The sequence below is a fragment of the Carassius carassius genome, chromosome 29, assembly GCF_963082965.1.
Source record: "Carassius carassius chromosome 29, fCarCar2.1, whole genome shotgun sequence".
Taxonomy (NCBI): domain Eukaryota; kingdom Metazoa; phylum Chordata; class Actinopteri; order Cypriniformes; family Cyprinidae; genus Carassius; species Carassius carassius.
In genome coordinates, this window is record NC_081783.1 from 18,706,395 (window position 1) to 18,725,066 (window position 18,672).

General features: G+C 35.5%; 1 protein-coding gene across 1 annotated transcript in view; it reads left to right on the forward strand.

Annotated features, from left to right (window-relative positions):
* Positions 1-18,672, forward strand: part of nrg2b (neuregulin 2b) — a 69,687-nt gene that overhangs the window by 30,763 nt on the left and 20,252 nt on the right. Inside the window, exons 2-4 of the mRNA XM_059516184.1 lie at positions 228-390; positions 3,420-3,538; positions 15,812-15,932. Coding sequence (XP_059372167.1) covers positions 228-390; positions 3,420-3,538; positions 15,812-15,932 — 403 coding nt within the window. The remainder of the gene's footprint in view (positions 1-227; positions 391-3,419; positions 3,539-15,811; positions 15,933-18,672) is intronic.

Sequence of the window (18,672 nt, forward strand, 5' to 3'; positions counted from 1 at the left end):
TGTGCAAAATGTCAAATGAATGTGGAAGGAATAAACAGCCCCAAAATAACAAGCAAATATGTTTTGCAACATCATATGTTCTGTTGTTTTTATTGAAATCAGTGCAAATCAAAGCGAGAGCATTTCTCATTGCTGTATTAAAGAGAAAAAATATGTGCTTTCTCTGTCCTTTGGGCAAACCCGCTTTTCTTTTCTGCTCACTCTCTGTCTGTTTTCTCCATCTGTAGCATCAGCTCCGAAGGTGAAGCCCATGGATTCTCAGTGGCTCCTGGAAGGTAAAAAGTTGACACTCAAGTGTGAAGCCGTGGGCAACCCGAACCCCTCCTTCAACTGGTACAAAGATGGCAGCCAGCTCCGCAAGAGGAAAGACGTCAAAATCAAAACCAACAAGTAAGACTCATCAAAAACACACACACACACACACACAGATGCACAAGCAAACACACTATTCACACGCTGGCAGAACTATTCTTGGCATCAGAGGTATTAAAAATACATCTCCCATCAACTCAAGCAGAAGATTGTCCTAGTTTGTAAATAGACTCAGAGATTTTCAGAGGGGAGAGAGATGCAGACGTCTTGTTAAAGGAGAAGTTCACACAATATGAAAACTCTTTCATCATTTACTCGCTCTCATGTTATTCCAAAGCCGTATGATTTTTTTCTTTATGAAAATATGAAGAAATTTCACGCTGCTCTTTCTCATATAATGAAAGCAGTACCAAAAAAACATCTTAATCTTGCCAAAAAATGGTCCAAATGTCTTGTGCGCTAAATTCTAAGCCTTCAGAAGCCATTTGATAGATTTGTATGGGAAACAGACAGAAATAAAAGATATATTTTGACCCTTCTGTTACAGTTCTCAAATCTCTTTTTCTAAAATAATATTACAATCAAGGAAGTGTTTTCTATTTAAATATATTTTAAAATGTAATTTATTCCTGTGATGTCAAAGTTGAATGTTCAGCAGCATTACTTCAGTCTTTAGTGTCATATGATCCTTCAGAAATCATTCTAAGATGCTGATTTTGGTGCTTAAGAATTATTTCTTATTGTTATCAATGTTGAACACAATTGTGTTGCTTAACATTTTATCAGGATTCTTTGATAAATAAAAAGTAAAAAAGAACAGACTTTATTAAAAGCTGTAACATAACCTAATAACATGTCCTTGCTGAATATTTGTATAATTTTTTATTTTTTTTATCTTAACTTTTGAACTTTGAGGCTGTAATTTTATGTTTATGTCGAGAAAAAAAAGTCATACAGGTTTGAAAGATATTGACTAAATTATATTAAAATGTACATTTTTGGCGGAGTCAGAATGAGTGATGTTGAATCTCCAAGCTCTGGTCAACTATCTTAAGGAAGCTCCATCAGTGAATTCTGGGTAATGTCCCCTTCATTGCTTTTCTCTGGTTGCCGGTGCATCTGAGGGGAGAGTGTGTGGGCCCAAACACGCAATACTTTCTCCCTCAGTGGCGTCTGTAGGAGGAGAATGGAATAATAAAAAAATAACAACATATGACTAAGTAAGTTTATATATGCTTGGGGTCTAGATAAATTAGTCTTCAGTGAGAATTGCATAATCATGCAAATATCTTAATATATAGGAAAGCTACGTTTCGTAAAACGGGATTAAGGATCTAATAAAAAGCTGCTGAGTTGTACATGTTACAGTAACATTGCATCAATGTCATTCAGCCGTTTGTAACACAAATCAATAGTGCACATGGAACTGTATGTAGCTGCTCAATATGCCGGGACCGCAGGGAAAGAAACATACGGGAGAATTCAGGGCATTCCGTAACGCGACGGTCCTCTTCTGTTCTCTGAGAAAAAGTGCTGAGGTGCACATTTCCACAGAAAGCAGATCACTCTAACAGGATTGCCTGTTCACTGGCCCCTTGTGTAATTTTGCAAATGTGTGTGTGCTGAAACTGCAGATTCACAGTCACGGAGACATGCGCTCACATCCGTTAAGACACACACACTTACGCCGATGAACTGTGAGTGAAAGAGCTGACAACATGGACAGGCATGGTTTAATAATGATGGAGGTAAAGTAAGGACAGATGATGATACGCGCAGCTGCCATTTTCTCTGCGTTCGGCTCCAGAGTGAGATCCTTCAAGAGCTTTGCTCCTTTAATGAGCTGTTCACATGCTGACCTGAGGAGAAGGCCAGAGAGACAATGCGAGTATCACATTGACACCACTAGAGACCCCACGCATGATGTGATGAAGCCAAGTAGGACATATTACTGGACCGACATTCTTTGTTGGTCAGAAAAATCAGGTCTAAGCCTAATCCTAGCCCAAAGTCAGATATGGGATATTCCTACTCTGTATCTCTTATTCCAGCCATACAGGCTTGATTGATTGTGATGTTCCTTATTCGTTAGTCAATTTGGATTCAATTTGATTTGCTAAATTACTAAATACAAATGATAAATACACTACTGTTCAGAAGTTCAGAAGTACTTTTTTATGTTTTTTGAAAAAGCGTCTTATACTCACAGAGACTGCATTTATTTAGGCAAAACATAGTGGGGAAAAAACTAAACAAAAACCCCAGTAATATTACAATTGAAAATAATTGTTTTCTATTTGAATGTATTTTTAAAATGTAATTTATTGCTGTGATGCACAGTTGAATTTTCAGCATCATTACTCCGGTCTTCAGTGTCACATGATCCGTCAGAAATCATACTAATATGCTGAAGAAATATTTCTTATTATTATCAGTGGTGAAAATAGTTGTGCTGCTTAATTATTTTAGGATGCTTTGATGAAAAGAAAGTTAAAAAAAAACAGCATTTATTTAAAGAAGTATTTTTTAACATTAGAAAAAGTCTTTACTGTCATGTAATTTATCAATGTAATGCATCCTTGCTGAATAAAATATTAATTATTAAAAAAAAGTAGAGAAAAGAGAAAAATCTGACCCAATGCTTTTGAATGGAAATGTAAATGTAAGGATATTTTATTGTCCAACAATGTATCATATTTTATACACCTGTCTATTCAAACCTTTGCTTGTTACACAAGTTTTATGTTATGTGATGTTGCAACTGTGCTTACTATTAAATGGTTTTCTGTGCTGGCACGTTTATGTGAGCTCATCTTTGCAAAATTATTGTGATTTCTGCAACGGTTTCCAGCAACTTGAATGCAGCATATGATCCTACAGTCTGATTTCTTGATAGTAATGTTGTTCTAGCCCCACCAACATGGTGATCCAGGATCATGTCCTTCTGGGATAAATACCAACTACATTTGCAAATACACAAATTCTCTGCTCTCTACAAAGTCTCTACCAATGATTGACTTTTTTGTCTCTCTTAAATTTCTGCCCTCATATACCCTGATGTTTTTCTCAGGTTCTGTCTTTCTTTGTGTCTTGGTTGCTTTGTGCAGGAAAAACTCAAAGCTTCAGATCAGCAGAGTGAGACAGGAGGATTCTGGGAACTACACTTGTGTGGCAGAGAACTCGCTGGGCAGAGAAAACGCCACCAGCTACGTCAGCGTCCAAAGCAGTAAGAGCTCTTTTATTTCCCTCTTTGCAAATGGCTCAAAGGAGACCAGCGCACCTGCTCATCACGAGGCCGATTTTGTTGTTACACAACTATTTCAGATTTGTTTTATCTACTCTGATAAAATCTGATACCTTCATTTAAAAGCATACTACTGAGGGCGGTAAATGCATTGATTTCTTTTGGGGTAACTGCTAGTTGGTTTCAACCTTAGTTGCCCAAGCCAAAAGAGTCCACCCCTCTATAATATGGCTTGGATCCATCCTTCAATAGACAGTAAGTCTTTAGGATTGTTTTGCCTGTTTTATTGGCCATTAGGCTGTAGAAATGTAACAGCACACAGCTTTTTGGATGTGAGGATTTGAGGCAGCATTCATGTCTGTTTTGTGAGTTTGGGTGTTATTGTGGAAAACACACCTCTCTCATCTGCTGCTTTACTCACCGATCTCCCCACATGCTTCTGTCTCTGGAGTATATCACATCAGCCGGAGGCGTTTGATGTGCCGTTAGTGTGTGTGTGTGTGTGTGTGTGTGTGTGTGTGTGTGTGACTATTGTGAGCTCCATCCAGCCCATCTTGATGTAATGGTTGAGTGGTTTGAGATATAGGGTTTTCTCTCTCTCTCAACTTTGTCCTCTAGCTCTCCACCAAACCCCTCCATTATCTGATGTGTCAGCAGAGTCTCATGGACACAACGAATGAACAAATGACTGAGAGAATGAATATGATAAAAGAATAAATTAATGAAAGAATGAGTAAAGGAATCAATAGAATATATATAGGGACTGTATATGTGTGCGTTTGTGTATAGATACACACACACACACACACACACACACACACACACACACACACACACACACACACATATAATACAAATACATTTTTGGCCAAATTGTGCAGCCCTACAAAAAAGCACAGCTTATAAAAACTACGTTTTAAATAATATTTAAACCTTTTTTTTTTTTTTGAGCAATTAGATTTTTTTCCCCAAAATGTGCAGCCAATGAGTTCTGAATGAATATGTATGTAAATGAAGATTTAGTGGACAGAATAATGAATGAACAATCAATGAAAGATTTAAGTTCTTTATTGTGATTGTACAACAAGGTAAAACAACAATATTTGAATGAATGACTGAATGAATGAATGAATGAATGAATGAATGAATGAATGAATGAATGAACGAGTGAATAAATGTATAAATTAAATCAGTAATCAAAGTTCAGGGTCTTTATTGTTACAGTGAGACCAATTGAATAAATGTTGATAAATATGTCCATTGACCACAAAACTAGAGATTTATACATCAATGATGTATGGATTGTTAGGATAGGACAATATTAGGTTGAGATACAACTATTTGAATATCTGGAATCTAAGGGTGCATAAAAATCTAAATATTGGGGAAAAAATTAAGTTTTGATATGTTTACAGTAGGAAATATACAACATATCTTCATGGAACATGATCTTTACTTAATATCCTAATGATTTTTGGCATAAAAGAAAACTTTTTATCTCACAAAAAAATCAGTTGTCTTGTTTTAAGACTCACACAGGCACACACATTTACTCTATGCCCATATGTCTATAAGGTTTAAACTCTGAATTTTAAGAAAAAGTCTCAATTCTCACAATTCTATGTTTTCTTGAATTCTGAGTTTACAGCTCACAAAGTTTACATTGGACCTAGTTTGTGTTCTGAGGGACCCTTCACATGGGTTTTGATTGACAGGTGATCTGACCAATAATAATGCCAAATCTGCCATTTCTGTCCAACAGGCAAATCAGACATGAAAAATTGTGTATTGACATATTTCTGCGGCTGAAAAAAATTCCTTCTGATTTTCATTCATGTTTATTTCATGTCTTTGCAAAGGGTCAAGTCACTGTGAAAGGTAAAAAGGTCCTTTCAGGATGTATGTGTGAGAGATAAAGAGAAAGGGTGTGTTTACATGTGCTGTAGGCAAGTCTAGAGAGTTTGTGAGTCAATGAGGAAATGTTTTGTGTCTGTGAGTGTGTGTGTGTGTGTGTGTGTGTTCAGTGGAAATCTGCAGATAACTCTCTGTGCTTAATGAAGATAAACTGTGTCATTTTGGCAGATTCTGCATTCCAGGAACAGCAAGCATTTCAGTCCATAAGTGCACAGATATCAGCTATATATAACAGCACAGACAACCGAGAGACAAAGAGAAAGAGAGAGACGCTCTAGTGGACATATGGGGGGTCACCAGGGTAAAGCTCTGCAGTATTTGAGAGCATAGAGTAAATGTGTGTGCCTGTGTGAGTCTTAAAAAAGGACAACTGCGCTGGCTAAAGCAGAACGTCCTTGACGATGGGTCATTTAGGAGGAGTGTGTTTACATCTTTGTGTATATTTTTGTGTGTGACGTGAGACCCAGCTGGACTCTGGCCGCTGAATTCTTTAGCTGCAATGCCAAGAGCCTGTCAGATACAAGAGCCAAGTATACTTAATGCAAAATACACACACCACAGTTGACCCTGTTTATGCAATTAAAAGAACAGTGCACCCATAAATGTAAAGTTCTGTCATTATTTACTCACCCTCATGTTGTTTCAAACCCTTTCATTCATCTGAGGAACACATTTGGAGATGTGAGGCAAAATGTGCTTTAAATGGTCCATATGCTATATTCTAAGTCTTTTAACAATTTTGTGCACAATTTTAAATTGTTGTTCACTCATAATTCTGGCCTCTCCATAGTTCTCTCTCTCTCTCAAAAAAAACACACTAAACTACAGTCCAAAAGTTTGGGGTCAGTAAGATTTTTAGATACTTTATTTGTAGGGGGAAAACAATAACATTCACATTTATTCTTACACAAAAATCATACAGGTTTGGAGTGACATGAGGGCAAGTAAATTACATTGAATTTTAGGGTGAACTCTTCTTTTAACAAATGGCCTTATTTTGCATCAGTGACCATTATTTTAAAGAGAAGAAGTTTTCATAATCTTAATCATAATCTTATCACAATACAATAACATTTTCTGTTTCTGAAATAATAGACAGTCAGAGAGTTATATAAACTAACAATAAGACAGACTATCAGTCACTATCCAATCAAATCTCAGTCTCTATTATTCTGCAATAATGATTTTAACTCAGAAAAACATATAATATTAATACTGTAAAAATGCTTTGCAGATTTTGTATCGTGCTGCCTCACATTTGTATGAATGAGCGCATCTCACAAAGGCACATGGACACAGGTCATGTTAAATTGATGATTCTGGATCCAGTGTTACTGTTGAGATAAATGAGGAATGAGTCCTCCGTCCAGAGCTCAGCACTGCTGCCTTCATCTTAATGAGTCTGACGCAAATGCAAACATAAAACACACTCCTGCGCATGCTGCTCTGCCTCCACCCCTGCCCAGCGTCTGTCAACTTCTGTGTCCTGACTGTGTTCACAGTGGTCTACTAGTGTGCTGCTTTCTCCAGCTGCACAGTATGTACTGTTTACTGTCTGCTGCTCACTAATAGTTGTGAAATAGCATTCTATACACAATGTATGTTAAATAGTGCAAACTGTATGCTACAGTGTCACATGACTCCAGAGCACATGTTTAAAGGAATAATTCACCTCTTATAATAAATGTTGGCTGTCTGTTTGGTATTAACAAATAGTGTGGGAATACAGAAATGCAGAAGTATGATAGTTTTCACAAAACCCCCTTTAGTATAGTTTTGCTAGCGTTTTTTTTTTTTTTACTATTTTGTATATACTGTATATATATACGTGTCATTTTATGTATATATGTATATGCTGATTGTTTTTTTTTTTTTTTTACAATTTTTAAAGTATTTAGTTGAAAATATTTTTTTCCTTTTTTTTTGCCTTATTTCTCACAGCGAGTGTCATGGCCACCCTAATCCACTTTAATTTAAGAATAAAATTGTTTTTGTGTCACAAAATAGGTGAGAATGTACTCATTGTGATTATGAGATTGATCTGAAGAGTGAATGCTGTATCAGATGTACAGTAGGTTATCACGATCGCTGAGTCAGTCTCTCTCTCATGATTCTCTACACTGCCTTTAATACAGTAATGCAAAGCTTTTAATGAAGCAAATAAAGGTTCCTTTGTAACTAGTTCTAAAGTGACAATTAGTAACAGAGGCTTGGGCTCAGCTGTTAAACGGTCAACTTTAGGTTTGAAAAAGTGGTGGAAGGAAGTAGTTCTGCACCAAATAGGGCTTTTAAAGACACCATTGTTTTTAATGTATTTACACACTCATGTCGTCAAACTGTTGTAAAAAAGCAATATCACACTCGTAGACGTGAGATAACTGTATATTCACCATGCTGTATTAACTACATCAATATCTATATGATGTTGGCTATTCCTTCATTATTTCTACATTAATTAAGCAGTTAAAGGTCTGGAATTTAAAAAAAAGAAAGTTTTCCATTCACATTTGGAAGCTGTTGCTCTGAACCGACCGACATCATGTGGTTAAAGGATTTCTCCATGCAGGTGAAACAGTCAATTGTTAGGCTTCAAAAACAAAACTAATCCATCAGAGAGAGAGCAGGAACATTAGGGGTGGCAAGATTAACAGTCTGGTACATTCTGAGAAAAAGAACCCACAGGTGAGCTCAGCAACAGAAAAAGGCCTGGATGTCCACGGAGGACAACAGTGGTGGATAATCTGAGAATCCTCTCCATGGTAAAGAAAAACCCTTTCACAACATCCAGTCAAGAGAAGAACACACTCCAGGAGGTAGACGATCAAGAGAAGATTCATGAGAGCAAATACAGAGGGTTCACCACAAGGTGCAAACAAGGCCTGATTAGACTTTACCAAAAAACAACTAAAAAAGCCAGACCAGACTTCTGGAAAAGCATTCTTTGGATGGCTGAAAGATCAGCTTGTACCAGAATGACAGGAAGAAAAACATATGGAGAAGGATTGGAACAGTTCGTGATTCAAAGCATTCAACATCATTTGTGAAACATGGTGAAGCAGTGTGACGGCATGAGCATGCATGGCTTCCAGTGGCACTGGGTTACTGGTGTTTATTGATGAAGTGACAGAAGACAGAAGCAGCCGGATTAATTCTGAAGTGCACAGGGATATACTCTCTGCCCAGATTCAGTCAAATGCAGCAAAGTTGATTGGATGGTGCTTCATAGTACAAATGAACGATGACCCAAAACATACTGCAATAATACCCAAAATATTCTGCAATTGCCAAGTCAATCTCCTGATCTCAACCTGACTGAGCATACATTTAACTTGCTGAAAACAAAACTAAAGGCAGAAAGACTCACAAACAACAACTGAAGTCAGCTGCAGTAAAGGCCTGGCAAAGCATCACAAAGGAGTAATCCCAGTCTCTGGTGATGTCCATGAGTTCCAGACTTAAGACAGTCATTGCCTGCAAAGGATTCTCAACAAAATATTAAAAAATAACTATTTTATTTATGATTATATTTATTTGTACAATAACATTTGAGCCCCTGAAAATGGAGTTGCTGTGTAGAAAAATGTTGTTTCATTTTAATTCTATTCTGGTGGAATACAGAGCCAAAATTATGAAAATTGTGTCAATGTCTAAATATATACAGACTTAACTGTACTGTATATATGTACATACACACACATTTATATACAGTATATTGTAATATTTGTTGTCCCCTTCATGATAATTTCCTCATTTTGGACATTGCATTGTATATAAAAAAACAGCTAAATTAATGTAAATGCAAATGTATTGTTTATGCATATGCAAATGTACAGTATACCTAGCACACTGCACTTTGTAGAATGAAAATACCAAGTTTTTTACCCCCTTTTTCTCTCTTTCCCATCAGTGGCTCTCCTTCCTAATAATCTGTCTCCTTCAAGTCCTTCATTCCTCTATACTGCTTCTATTCACTCCTCTTTTCATTAGCCTGTCTCTCCATCCGTCCTGCTTCCCCTTTACCTCCTCCCCCACATGCATTTTGCAGCATGTGCATGTGCGTTTCTGCGCGCGTGTGATCATTCTTGCAGTGGACACTTCTGTGAATGGCGTCTGAATAGGGAGTGCCTGTAAGTGGTTCGATGTCATTGATCGGCACCTGGTTGAGTAGAGTGGATAAGATGCCCTGTACAGGCCCCGTGTGACTTATGGCCTTCCCCATGACCCCCCTCGCTGGGGAATGAATCATGTTCTCCTGCCTGTCCATATCCATCCGTCGGCTCAGAGCCAAGGCTAATGGAGCTAATATCCTGCCACACCAGGATGGACTACGGGACGGAGGGAAATATGTGCAGTCTTTAAAAGCCTCTCTCTGGATCTATTTAAAGCAGAGAACAGATGCACTGCCAGTGCAGCACCTGATCAACATTATTGTCTTTCAGCCATGATTGGATAAACTCACCATCTCCCCCCTGTGGAGGAAGACATATGCTGTTATGGTCCACGAACAAACACACAGACGCAACACTGCAGAAAACATTGGACTGTTCAAAAAATGTATTAGAAAACAAAGGTGTATGTAGATTTTGCCACTTTTTCATGTCTTGTCTGCATGCCTGTTTATGTTTGGCATCAAAATTGTCAAGTAAAGTCATCAAGTAAATGTGGTTTTCTAGATCCATCTATCCATCTATCTATCTATCTATCTATCTATCTATCTATCTATCTATCTATCTATCTATCTATCTATCTATCTATCTATCTATCGATCTATCGATCTATCTATCGATCTATCTATCTATCTATCTATCTATCTATCTATCTATCTATCTATCTATCTATCTATCTATCTATCAAATCAAATTCAAATATCAAATTCAAATTGCAGTTTTATTTCCCAGTTGCTACCTCAATTTGAATTCAATTGAAATTCAGGATTAAATTTAATGATTTTAATTCCAATTCTGAGTGGCACACAAGCTATCTACTGTATTTCTCTTGTTGTAATGCTTTACTGTGCACATTGTTTTTACTCAGGATCAGTTGCTGTTTGTGATTGCTAAATCTGAATTCTTAAGAAGTCATCATTACACTCTAAAAAATGCTGGGCTATTTTTTTTACCCAAATATTGGGTTCAGCTTGTTGGATCATTTAATGAGTTATTTTTAATATTTGTATCCAGGTTTTGGGGTATTATTTTCTTTTCTTTTTTACCCAAATGCTGGTTTCAACTGGTTGGGACATTTTACTGGGTTATTTTTATATTTTTTTTACCCACACTCTAAAAATTGCTGGGTGAAATATGGACAAACCCAGGAATTGTTTTTTTTTTAAACGCGTGGCCACAATCTGAAGTTCTCCTGCGAACAGCAGTCTTTCACCGGCTCAGATTTCAGTAACACACTGGCACACTAATGAGCACCATTTCGGTAAAAATGTATTACAGAGAATGCACTTCAATTGACTAAACTTAAATTAAAAAACTACTTTGAAATGCTACATATTTTTTTCTAAAATGCTTGTAAAAATTGTTGAAATGTATGTAATATTGTAAACTATGGTGTATTCACCCAAATAAATTAAATTTGTCTCATATTTTGTCTATGTGTTCTTGCTTAATAAATGTTCATCTTTTGATTATTAATGTTGCCTTTGATAATTATATTTGTGATTTTTAACTTCCAGATGATTTTAAGGCAGAAATATCATCATTTTAAACAATAGTTGACTTAAATAAAACAACCCAGCATGCTGGGTCAAAACCTTAACCCAACAATCTGGGTAAAAATAACCTTGCATGTGTTCTTTCTTATATTTGCCCAGCTCACCCTCGAGCCATCCTAGAAGCATATGACTGTCCTCTTTCAGATGGATAAAATCAGGGTTATATAAAAAAATGTCCTGGTTCTTCCAAGCTTTATAATGGCAGTGAATGGTGGTCAAAATTTTGAAGTCCATTAAAGTGCATCTATCCATCATAAAAATCGCTCCACATGGGATGGTGGAGGGGTTAATAAAGGATTTCTGAAGTGAATCAATGCAAAATATCATGGGGTAATTTTAATTTTTGGGTGAACTATCCCTTTAAATTTAAACATTAGCCTATATTGTGTGTTCCCCAATGCTTAGAAGTAATAGATTCAAACTAAATTTCTTTCTACCTAAAAAAAAGTCTTCAATATTACAAACCTCATCTTCAGAACTGACTGAGATGCAAAGGGGGATGGACCACTTTGTGTATCTCACAAGAAACAGTTAAAGGCTAGAAGCTCGATAGCACACACATTGTCACTGCAGGGAAGAGGACATATGCTTGAACAGATGTACTGTAAGGTTGAATGTTATATCATTCTGCTTTCCTCCATTTCCTGCTGGAGTGATGTGTGACCTTTAGAGACACAGGCTATTATGCTCTGAGACATCTCTCGTTCTCTCTTTATGCCCCTCTGTTCTCTCTCTCTTTGCTGTGCTGTGTGTTTGTGTGTGCATGTTAATTAGTTAATTAGCTCGTTATGAAATGGCAGGCTCAGGTGGTGGGCTGTCCTGTACTAGTTCACTCCATGCAGCCTCACCAATGTAGTGTCTGCTTTATACCTGATACTAGATACGTCGCATAAATACATCCATATATTGAATCAAACATAAGGGTTTATAATTGAGATGAAAATAATGCATGAAGAACTGTTGAACAACTGAGTCACTTCCTGGTTACTTTTTATGCTCTGGATCCTGGGAATAGCATTAGGCCTCAATTGTTTATAATACATTTTCATCGTGATGAATATCATATGTAGAGTTTAGTTTGTGTGCGAATGCCATTGCAAAAGCTTGCTGGTTTATCAACAGAAAGGATTATGCAACAGAAAATACATTTCCCATGATTCTCAAGGGTAAGCTCCTAATGTGCTTCTTTTGCTTTTAAATTTGTTTAAAAGCAAGGGCTTAAAAATAGATGTGCTGAAGAAGTAGTAACTTCCAAGGAAGAGGAATTATCATAATTTTGGGTTATGTGCACATTAATGACACTTATATTAACCACTGAGAAACTATGATACCCATGATGTTGTGATGTTTAAGATGGTTGAACTCTCTTAAGTGAAGGTTTTTTTATTTTTTTATCTAAACTGCTGCATATTAGTAATATTAAGATTTTTTTATGCAACAAAGCTTATTGTCCTCTAATGCAAAGATAATGACTTTTGACAAAACTCAATGACAAACCCAATATTTTGTCAAGTTCCGAACACTGTCAGAAAAAAATGGTACAAAATCTGTCACAAAAAGGACTTTTAAGGTACTGATATCCACCCTTTAGGGGTAAATAAGATACAAAAGTTTACCTTTTGAAAAGATACCACCACAGTGATAGCCTTTGTACCTTTTTCTGAGAGTGTATTTGATTTTTGAGGTGCATTTTTTTGGCGCTGTGAGAAGCCAGATTTACTGTGGATTGAAGTTATTCTATTGCTCTATCAATATATTCATTGTTCTTTTGTTTTATCATTCTGTCTATCTGTAACTGAAACCATTGTTTTTGTTTTTAAATTATTAAAATTTTTGGACCGCATTATTTCTTTAGTGCAGGTTCTTTTTTTTTATTACAAGAAATCATAACAAGAAAATTCAGATGTTCCCAATTACCCTTGGAAGTTCACATATAACTGGTTAGAAATCATAGACCTACATTTGCCACAATGCAGTATTCAGCACACACTGTGTTCAATACTGCATCCCACAATGCCGAGCTTCTCAAACTAAGGGAAGAAGAGACATTGGAAGAGGGGTGTGGATTTTTTGTGAGTGTGAAATTATTTATTGTCATCTGGGAAGAGCGACCGTAAATACTTACTCAGCATATCAGCGAATGTGTTCAGAATGTTTAATTCTGATTTCCATAATTACTCAAAGACTTTCCTGTAACAATAACATTGTTTTGGTCGGTTGCCATGGATTTCATCAGAGCTGTTCCATTCTCCGTGGACACGAGTGTTGCGGGCTGCTCTCTTGATCTGTGACTTGTGAGGAGAGGAGTTGTGATCGTGACCATCCGTCTGCTCATAAAGTGTACAAAACATGACGTCAGTTCAAGATAGAAAACCTGTGCCACAATGCAGTGTGCTTGACTTTATTACAGAGATTAAATGTTTAACATCTCTTCCTTGACTCATTTTTAATCTAACTTACAAATTCAGAACATTTTTTCTAAAAATTGTATTTAAATGCAAACTAAAATACCAGTCTTCGCTCCATAATATTGCTTTCTCCAGTGAAGAGTCATTTCGTCTGAATCAGGAGAGAAATATGCACAGATCAAGTGCCGTTTACAAGCGATGAATGATGAATTTTCATTTTTGAACCATTTGTAAACCATTCTTGACTTTATTATTTGATTATAATTGGACACATTCTTATACTATATACTATATTATAATCAAAAGCAGAAAACAATTTTGAATTTAACCCGATTTAACCACTTAAGTGATGTAATGTGACAACATTGTACCTTAATATTGATTGCATACTGCATGCAGCTTCACATACTGTTGTTAAAGATAGCATTTCTGTGCAGCATGCTACTGTCCTCCCTCTCTCTCTCTCTCTCTCTCTCTCTCTTTATATCTGTCACTCTTAACTCTTTCTCTCTGTCTATCTCTGTCTGGCTCTTTGTCCGGGCAGACGATTGGATCATGGATTCCCCATGTCTCTGGGTGCAGAGATCCTGATGTGATGTGCTGGTGTTTGCAGTAGGCAGCTTGATTCTGCGTGACTCTGACACACTGCAGAATATCTGAACCCTCAGTGTGGCTGTGAGCCAGCGATGCCTGCGAGAAAATCCTCCCATCTGCCATGTGTATTTGGCAGCGTGTGTCTCACTCTGGTTTATATACAGAATGATACAGTGTTTTGTGGAAGAGTGTGTGTTTGTATGTGTGCGTGTGTGTGTGTGTGTGTGTGTGTGTGTGTGTGTGTCTGCAGCTTCAGTTCTGTTGCCATATTGGAGAAATATTTAGCAGTGCTGTGTACAGATAGAAACAGGAATAATTCTGATCCCCTGATGTTAAACAAGGAGTTCATCCAAATTTATATTATGATGCTTTAATTCTTTTGTGTCTTTATTCAATCTTGAAAGCTTAAGATTCCATGGACGAGAGAAAATCATGCATGTTTGGAACAATATGAGGGTGAATACATGATGACAGAAACAGTTACTCTGAAGTTGAAATATATATTTAATAACTTTTGAATGTTTAAACAAATACTGTTGTCTAGGTTAGTAAAATTAATGTTTTATTTGCCTGTGCTCCACTTTTCCAATCCAGTTTCTTCTTCTTTTTTTCTATATATATTGGATGTTCTTAGAATGGTACATTATCTACTATTTTGTGAAGAAGGTACATTGCAGTTTAATCATTATTTTACAAAAAAAAAAAAAATTATGTATGGAATATACCATATATTTCTATACCAGAATGTTTTTGTTTGTTACCAGAATGTCTGTTTTTTAATTAGCTCATTTGTCTTCTGTCTTAATTTTCTAAACATAATTTTATTTAATTTATTTAGTGCTTTTTTGTGCTTTTGTTGATTTTTTTTATTAGTTTAGTTTTATTTATTTCTATTTAGCATTTAATTGTAATTTGTTATTCATTTTAGTACTTCAGTTTAAAGCTTTTACATTTTAGTTTTTCATCTAATATTTTTCTCATTTTATTTATTCTTATTTTAATTTATATTATTTATATTATATGCTACAATGCAATGCACTCAACCTTCTATGTGTACTGTGATTTTAAAGGGTCTATATGTATGAATTGTCATGCATTAATCGTCTTATTATTTCCAGTGTGAACAGCTTGTAATGAAACTTAAAAAACAAGACCTTCTCTGACTTCCTGGGTTGTCTATTAAAGACTGTAGGATGGTTTTTATGTGTTTATGTTAAGAAATCAGGATATTTGTATCAAATGTAAACTGGCTGCCACACATTGAATTAAACATAGTATTGAGGTCATGTGACAATAATGTAGCATACTACAGCTGATGTGTTTATCATGTTGCATTATGTTTCACATGCTATTATTGAAAAATAGTAGGCAGTGTACAGTATATACACTCAGAAAAAAGGTTCAGAACTGTTTCTAGTGTGGTATCCTTTCATAAGGTACTAATAGGTGCTTTCAAATTACTTGAATGTATCTTTAAGATACTAAAACATACCATGTACTGCAGTATATTTATATGCTAGCATTCTGAACACAACCTTTGAGACATTTTTCACGATGTGTATGATGCTCATCTCTGACATTCTGTGTGTTTGTGTGTTTGTCTGTATGTTTCTATAGTAACCACTACATTGTCTCCGGGCTCAAGTCATGCCAGGAAGTGCAATGAAACCGAGAAGACATACTGCGTTAACGGTGGAGACTGTTATTTCATACATGGTATAAATCAGCTGTCCTGCAAGTAAGTTAAACACATTCAGAATACATTCATTTTATCTTACCTCACGTTAACAATACCTTAACCTTATATTATGTCATTGTTTACGGGCTTATTTTCACTATGCATTGGTCTGACATCACCAGACTCCAAATAGGGCTGTCAAATTACCATACTGTATTAATCTATGTAAATTCATATTTAAAATAATTAAACACAAAGTAAACACAGTTGAAGCAGTCTTATTTTAGTATTGTTTATGTACTATTACTTATTAATATTTTGAATTAGCTTTCTTTTTTATATTTGTACTTATTTTAATTTTGGTTTAAGTTGTAGTTCTTTTGTTACGTGCTTTTGTTATTGTATTTATTTATTTATTTTTAGCGTAGCTTTAACTTTTCTTTATTTCAGTTGTAGTCATTTTTGTAGGCCTACTTCATTTTAAATGTATTTATTAAAATGATTTGCCAATGCAGCATTTCCAGATTTTCATATAATATTTATATTTTATTTAAATTTAGCTTTGCTTCAGTTACAGAAAAATGCATCAGAGCAAATCAGTTACCACCTTCTGTAGTTGTGGCTGTTAACATGTTTATGGGTAATCCATGCTGATAAATAAAATATATCATTACAGTTAGAGCAGTTGTGTGAAACTATTAGAATTTTTTTCAGTTTTCATTTTACTTCATGTCCATTCAAATACAGCATAAAGTTATGCATTTTATTTGTTGCTCCAGTTCTAATTTGTTAATTTAAAAGAAATTCCATTCTAAAGGGCATACAGTGCTGCAATGAAACTGTGTAAGTTTAGTTTTGTTGGGACTTAAAAGTGAGCTTGGACTCTTGAGTTTTAATTGCCTGAGAAATGACAGTGTGTCTGAGGGTCTGGAGGAAGGGGACAGGGTTTGCCGTGTTGCCTGTCAGCTCTATCGATGTATACAGCCGCGTTATCAATAGTACGCTGACTTACTGCTGCCCTGTGATACCACAGACACAATGCTCTGTTCTTATCAGCCATTTTGGACAGGGCAGCGCAGATTTACGGTGTATGCGCCAATTTTTTAAAGGAAGAGAAACAAACCCATGAAAGCTGTTTAAAGCTCAAATCCTTTGGGGAGATGTCATCCTTTAACTGTGACTCGTCGAGTCAATCTCTTTAATTTACAGAACAGAGCGTCTGAAGCGGCAATAAGGGTTAATAGCCCTCAGGGAAGCATGGACTGATTTGAAAATAGTGTGTGTTGCTCTTGGCTTTCTTGACACAGTGATTCACTTATATGCCTGAGAGTTTATCTTCAACAGCACTGAAGCTTTACTTCACAGTACAGGTGGGCGGTATGAGCAAAATCCTTTAGCACAGTATAAGTTGTTTTATATCGTGGTGGAAATTCAGTATATAAAATATTTTAATAATGAATCATACTTCATCTCATTTGATTGTGTGTGTGTGTGTGTGTGTGTGTGGGTGTGTGTGTGTGTGTATATATATATATATATATATATATATATGTGTGTGTGTGTATATATGCAATTATATATTGTATATATTTTTATATTTCAGTTAAATATATTGAATATTTTAATTATATATGCATAAAATATAAACCTTATACTGTAGGTATATGACTTAAAAACTAAAATAACAGATAGGAAAAGAAATCTGGATGGCGTTAATGATATGGAAAACTAAATTTTTTTTTTACAAAAGATATTTCTTGGTCTATATTTAATTTAATGATTTATAAAGCTGGTATATCTTTAAAGTCTCTTTTTTAAGTGTGTCTAATACTGTTATTATATAGCCTGATTTTAATATAACCTGGTATTATTTGATATTTGTTGATATAAGTTGTAAGTAAGTAATAAGTAAATTGGCATTTATAAATATGAAATATGGGCAGAATTGTAATAAGATTAATTGTTTAAATGTTTTTTCCTTTCTTTGGATTACTAGTGAAGTCAAAGAGTACATTCAAAATACTTCATCAAAACCCACATCAAATAAAGGTTTTAAACAAGGAATGTTTTCATTAACAGATTTAGCACAAATATATATATATATATATATATATATATATCGACCAAAGTATAAAATGTTTAGCAAAATCTAATTTTGCCATTGTACAGGATATATATCATACCTCCCAGCTCTATTTCAGTGACATTACTTTAACATGTCATCTCAGTGTGTGTGCATGTGCATGCGTCTGTGTGTGTGTGTGTGTGTGTGTGTGTGTGTGTGTTACTGTAGCTCCTGAGGCAAGTGAAATGCAGCCTGTCCCAATGACCTCTGCAGTAAATTCTGCAGACAGACTCAAAGGTGAATTCCCCAGCAAATCTGAACTCTAAAATACCCTCAGTATATAAATAATGAAAACATGTGACTAGACGAAAGCTTTTGCCACCATTATGAAGCTTTTAGGGACTTTATTTTGCTCCTGTTTGTCCTAGGACATTCTCCTCATTAACGTGACCTCTTATAGATGATCACAGAAGTGGAACTGATTGGCATTTTATGAGGAAGTAAAGCTTCAGATTAGGATTAATTATGTACACTTATGTCTAAATACTCTGGGGCCACTGTAGATCAAACGTAATGAAACCAAATAAAACAGATAAAAAATATAAACCCCACTGCATTTAAATAGTGTAGGCTCATGTTGAAAAAGAACGATAACTATCATTTTAATGATTGCTATATTAGCGTGAACACCAATATGCAATAATGTTTTGTTTATTACAAGAACATGCTGCAGTT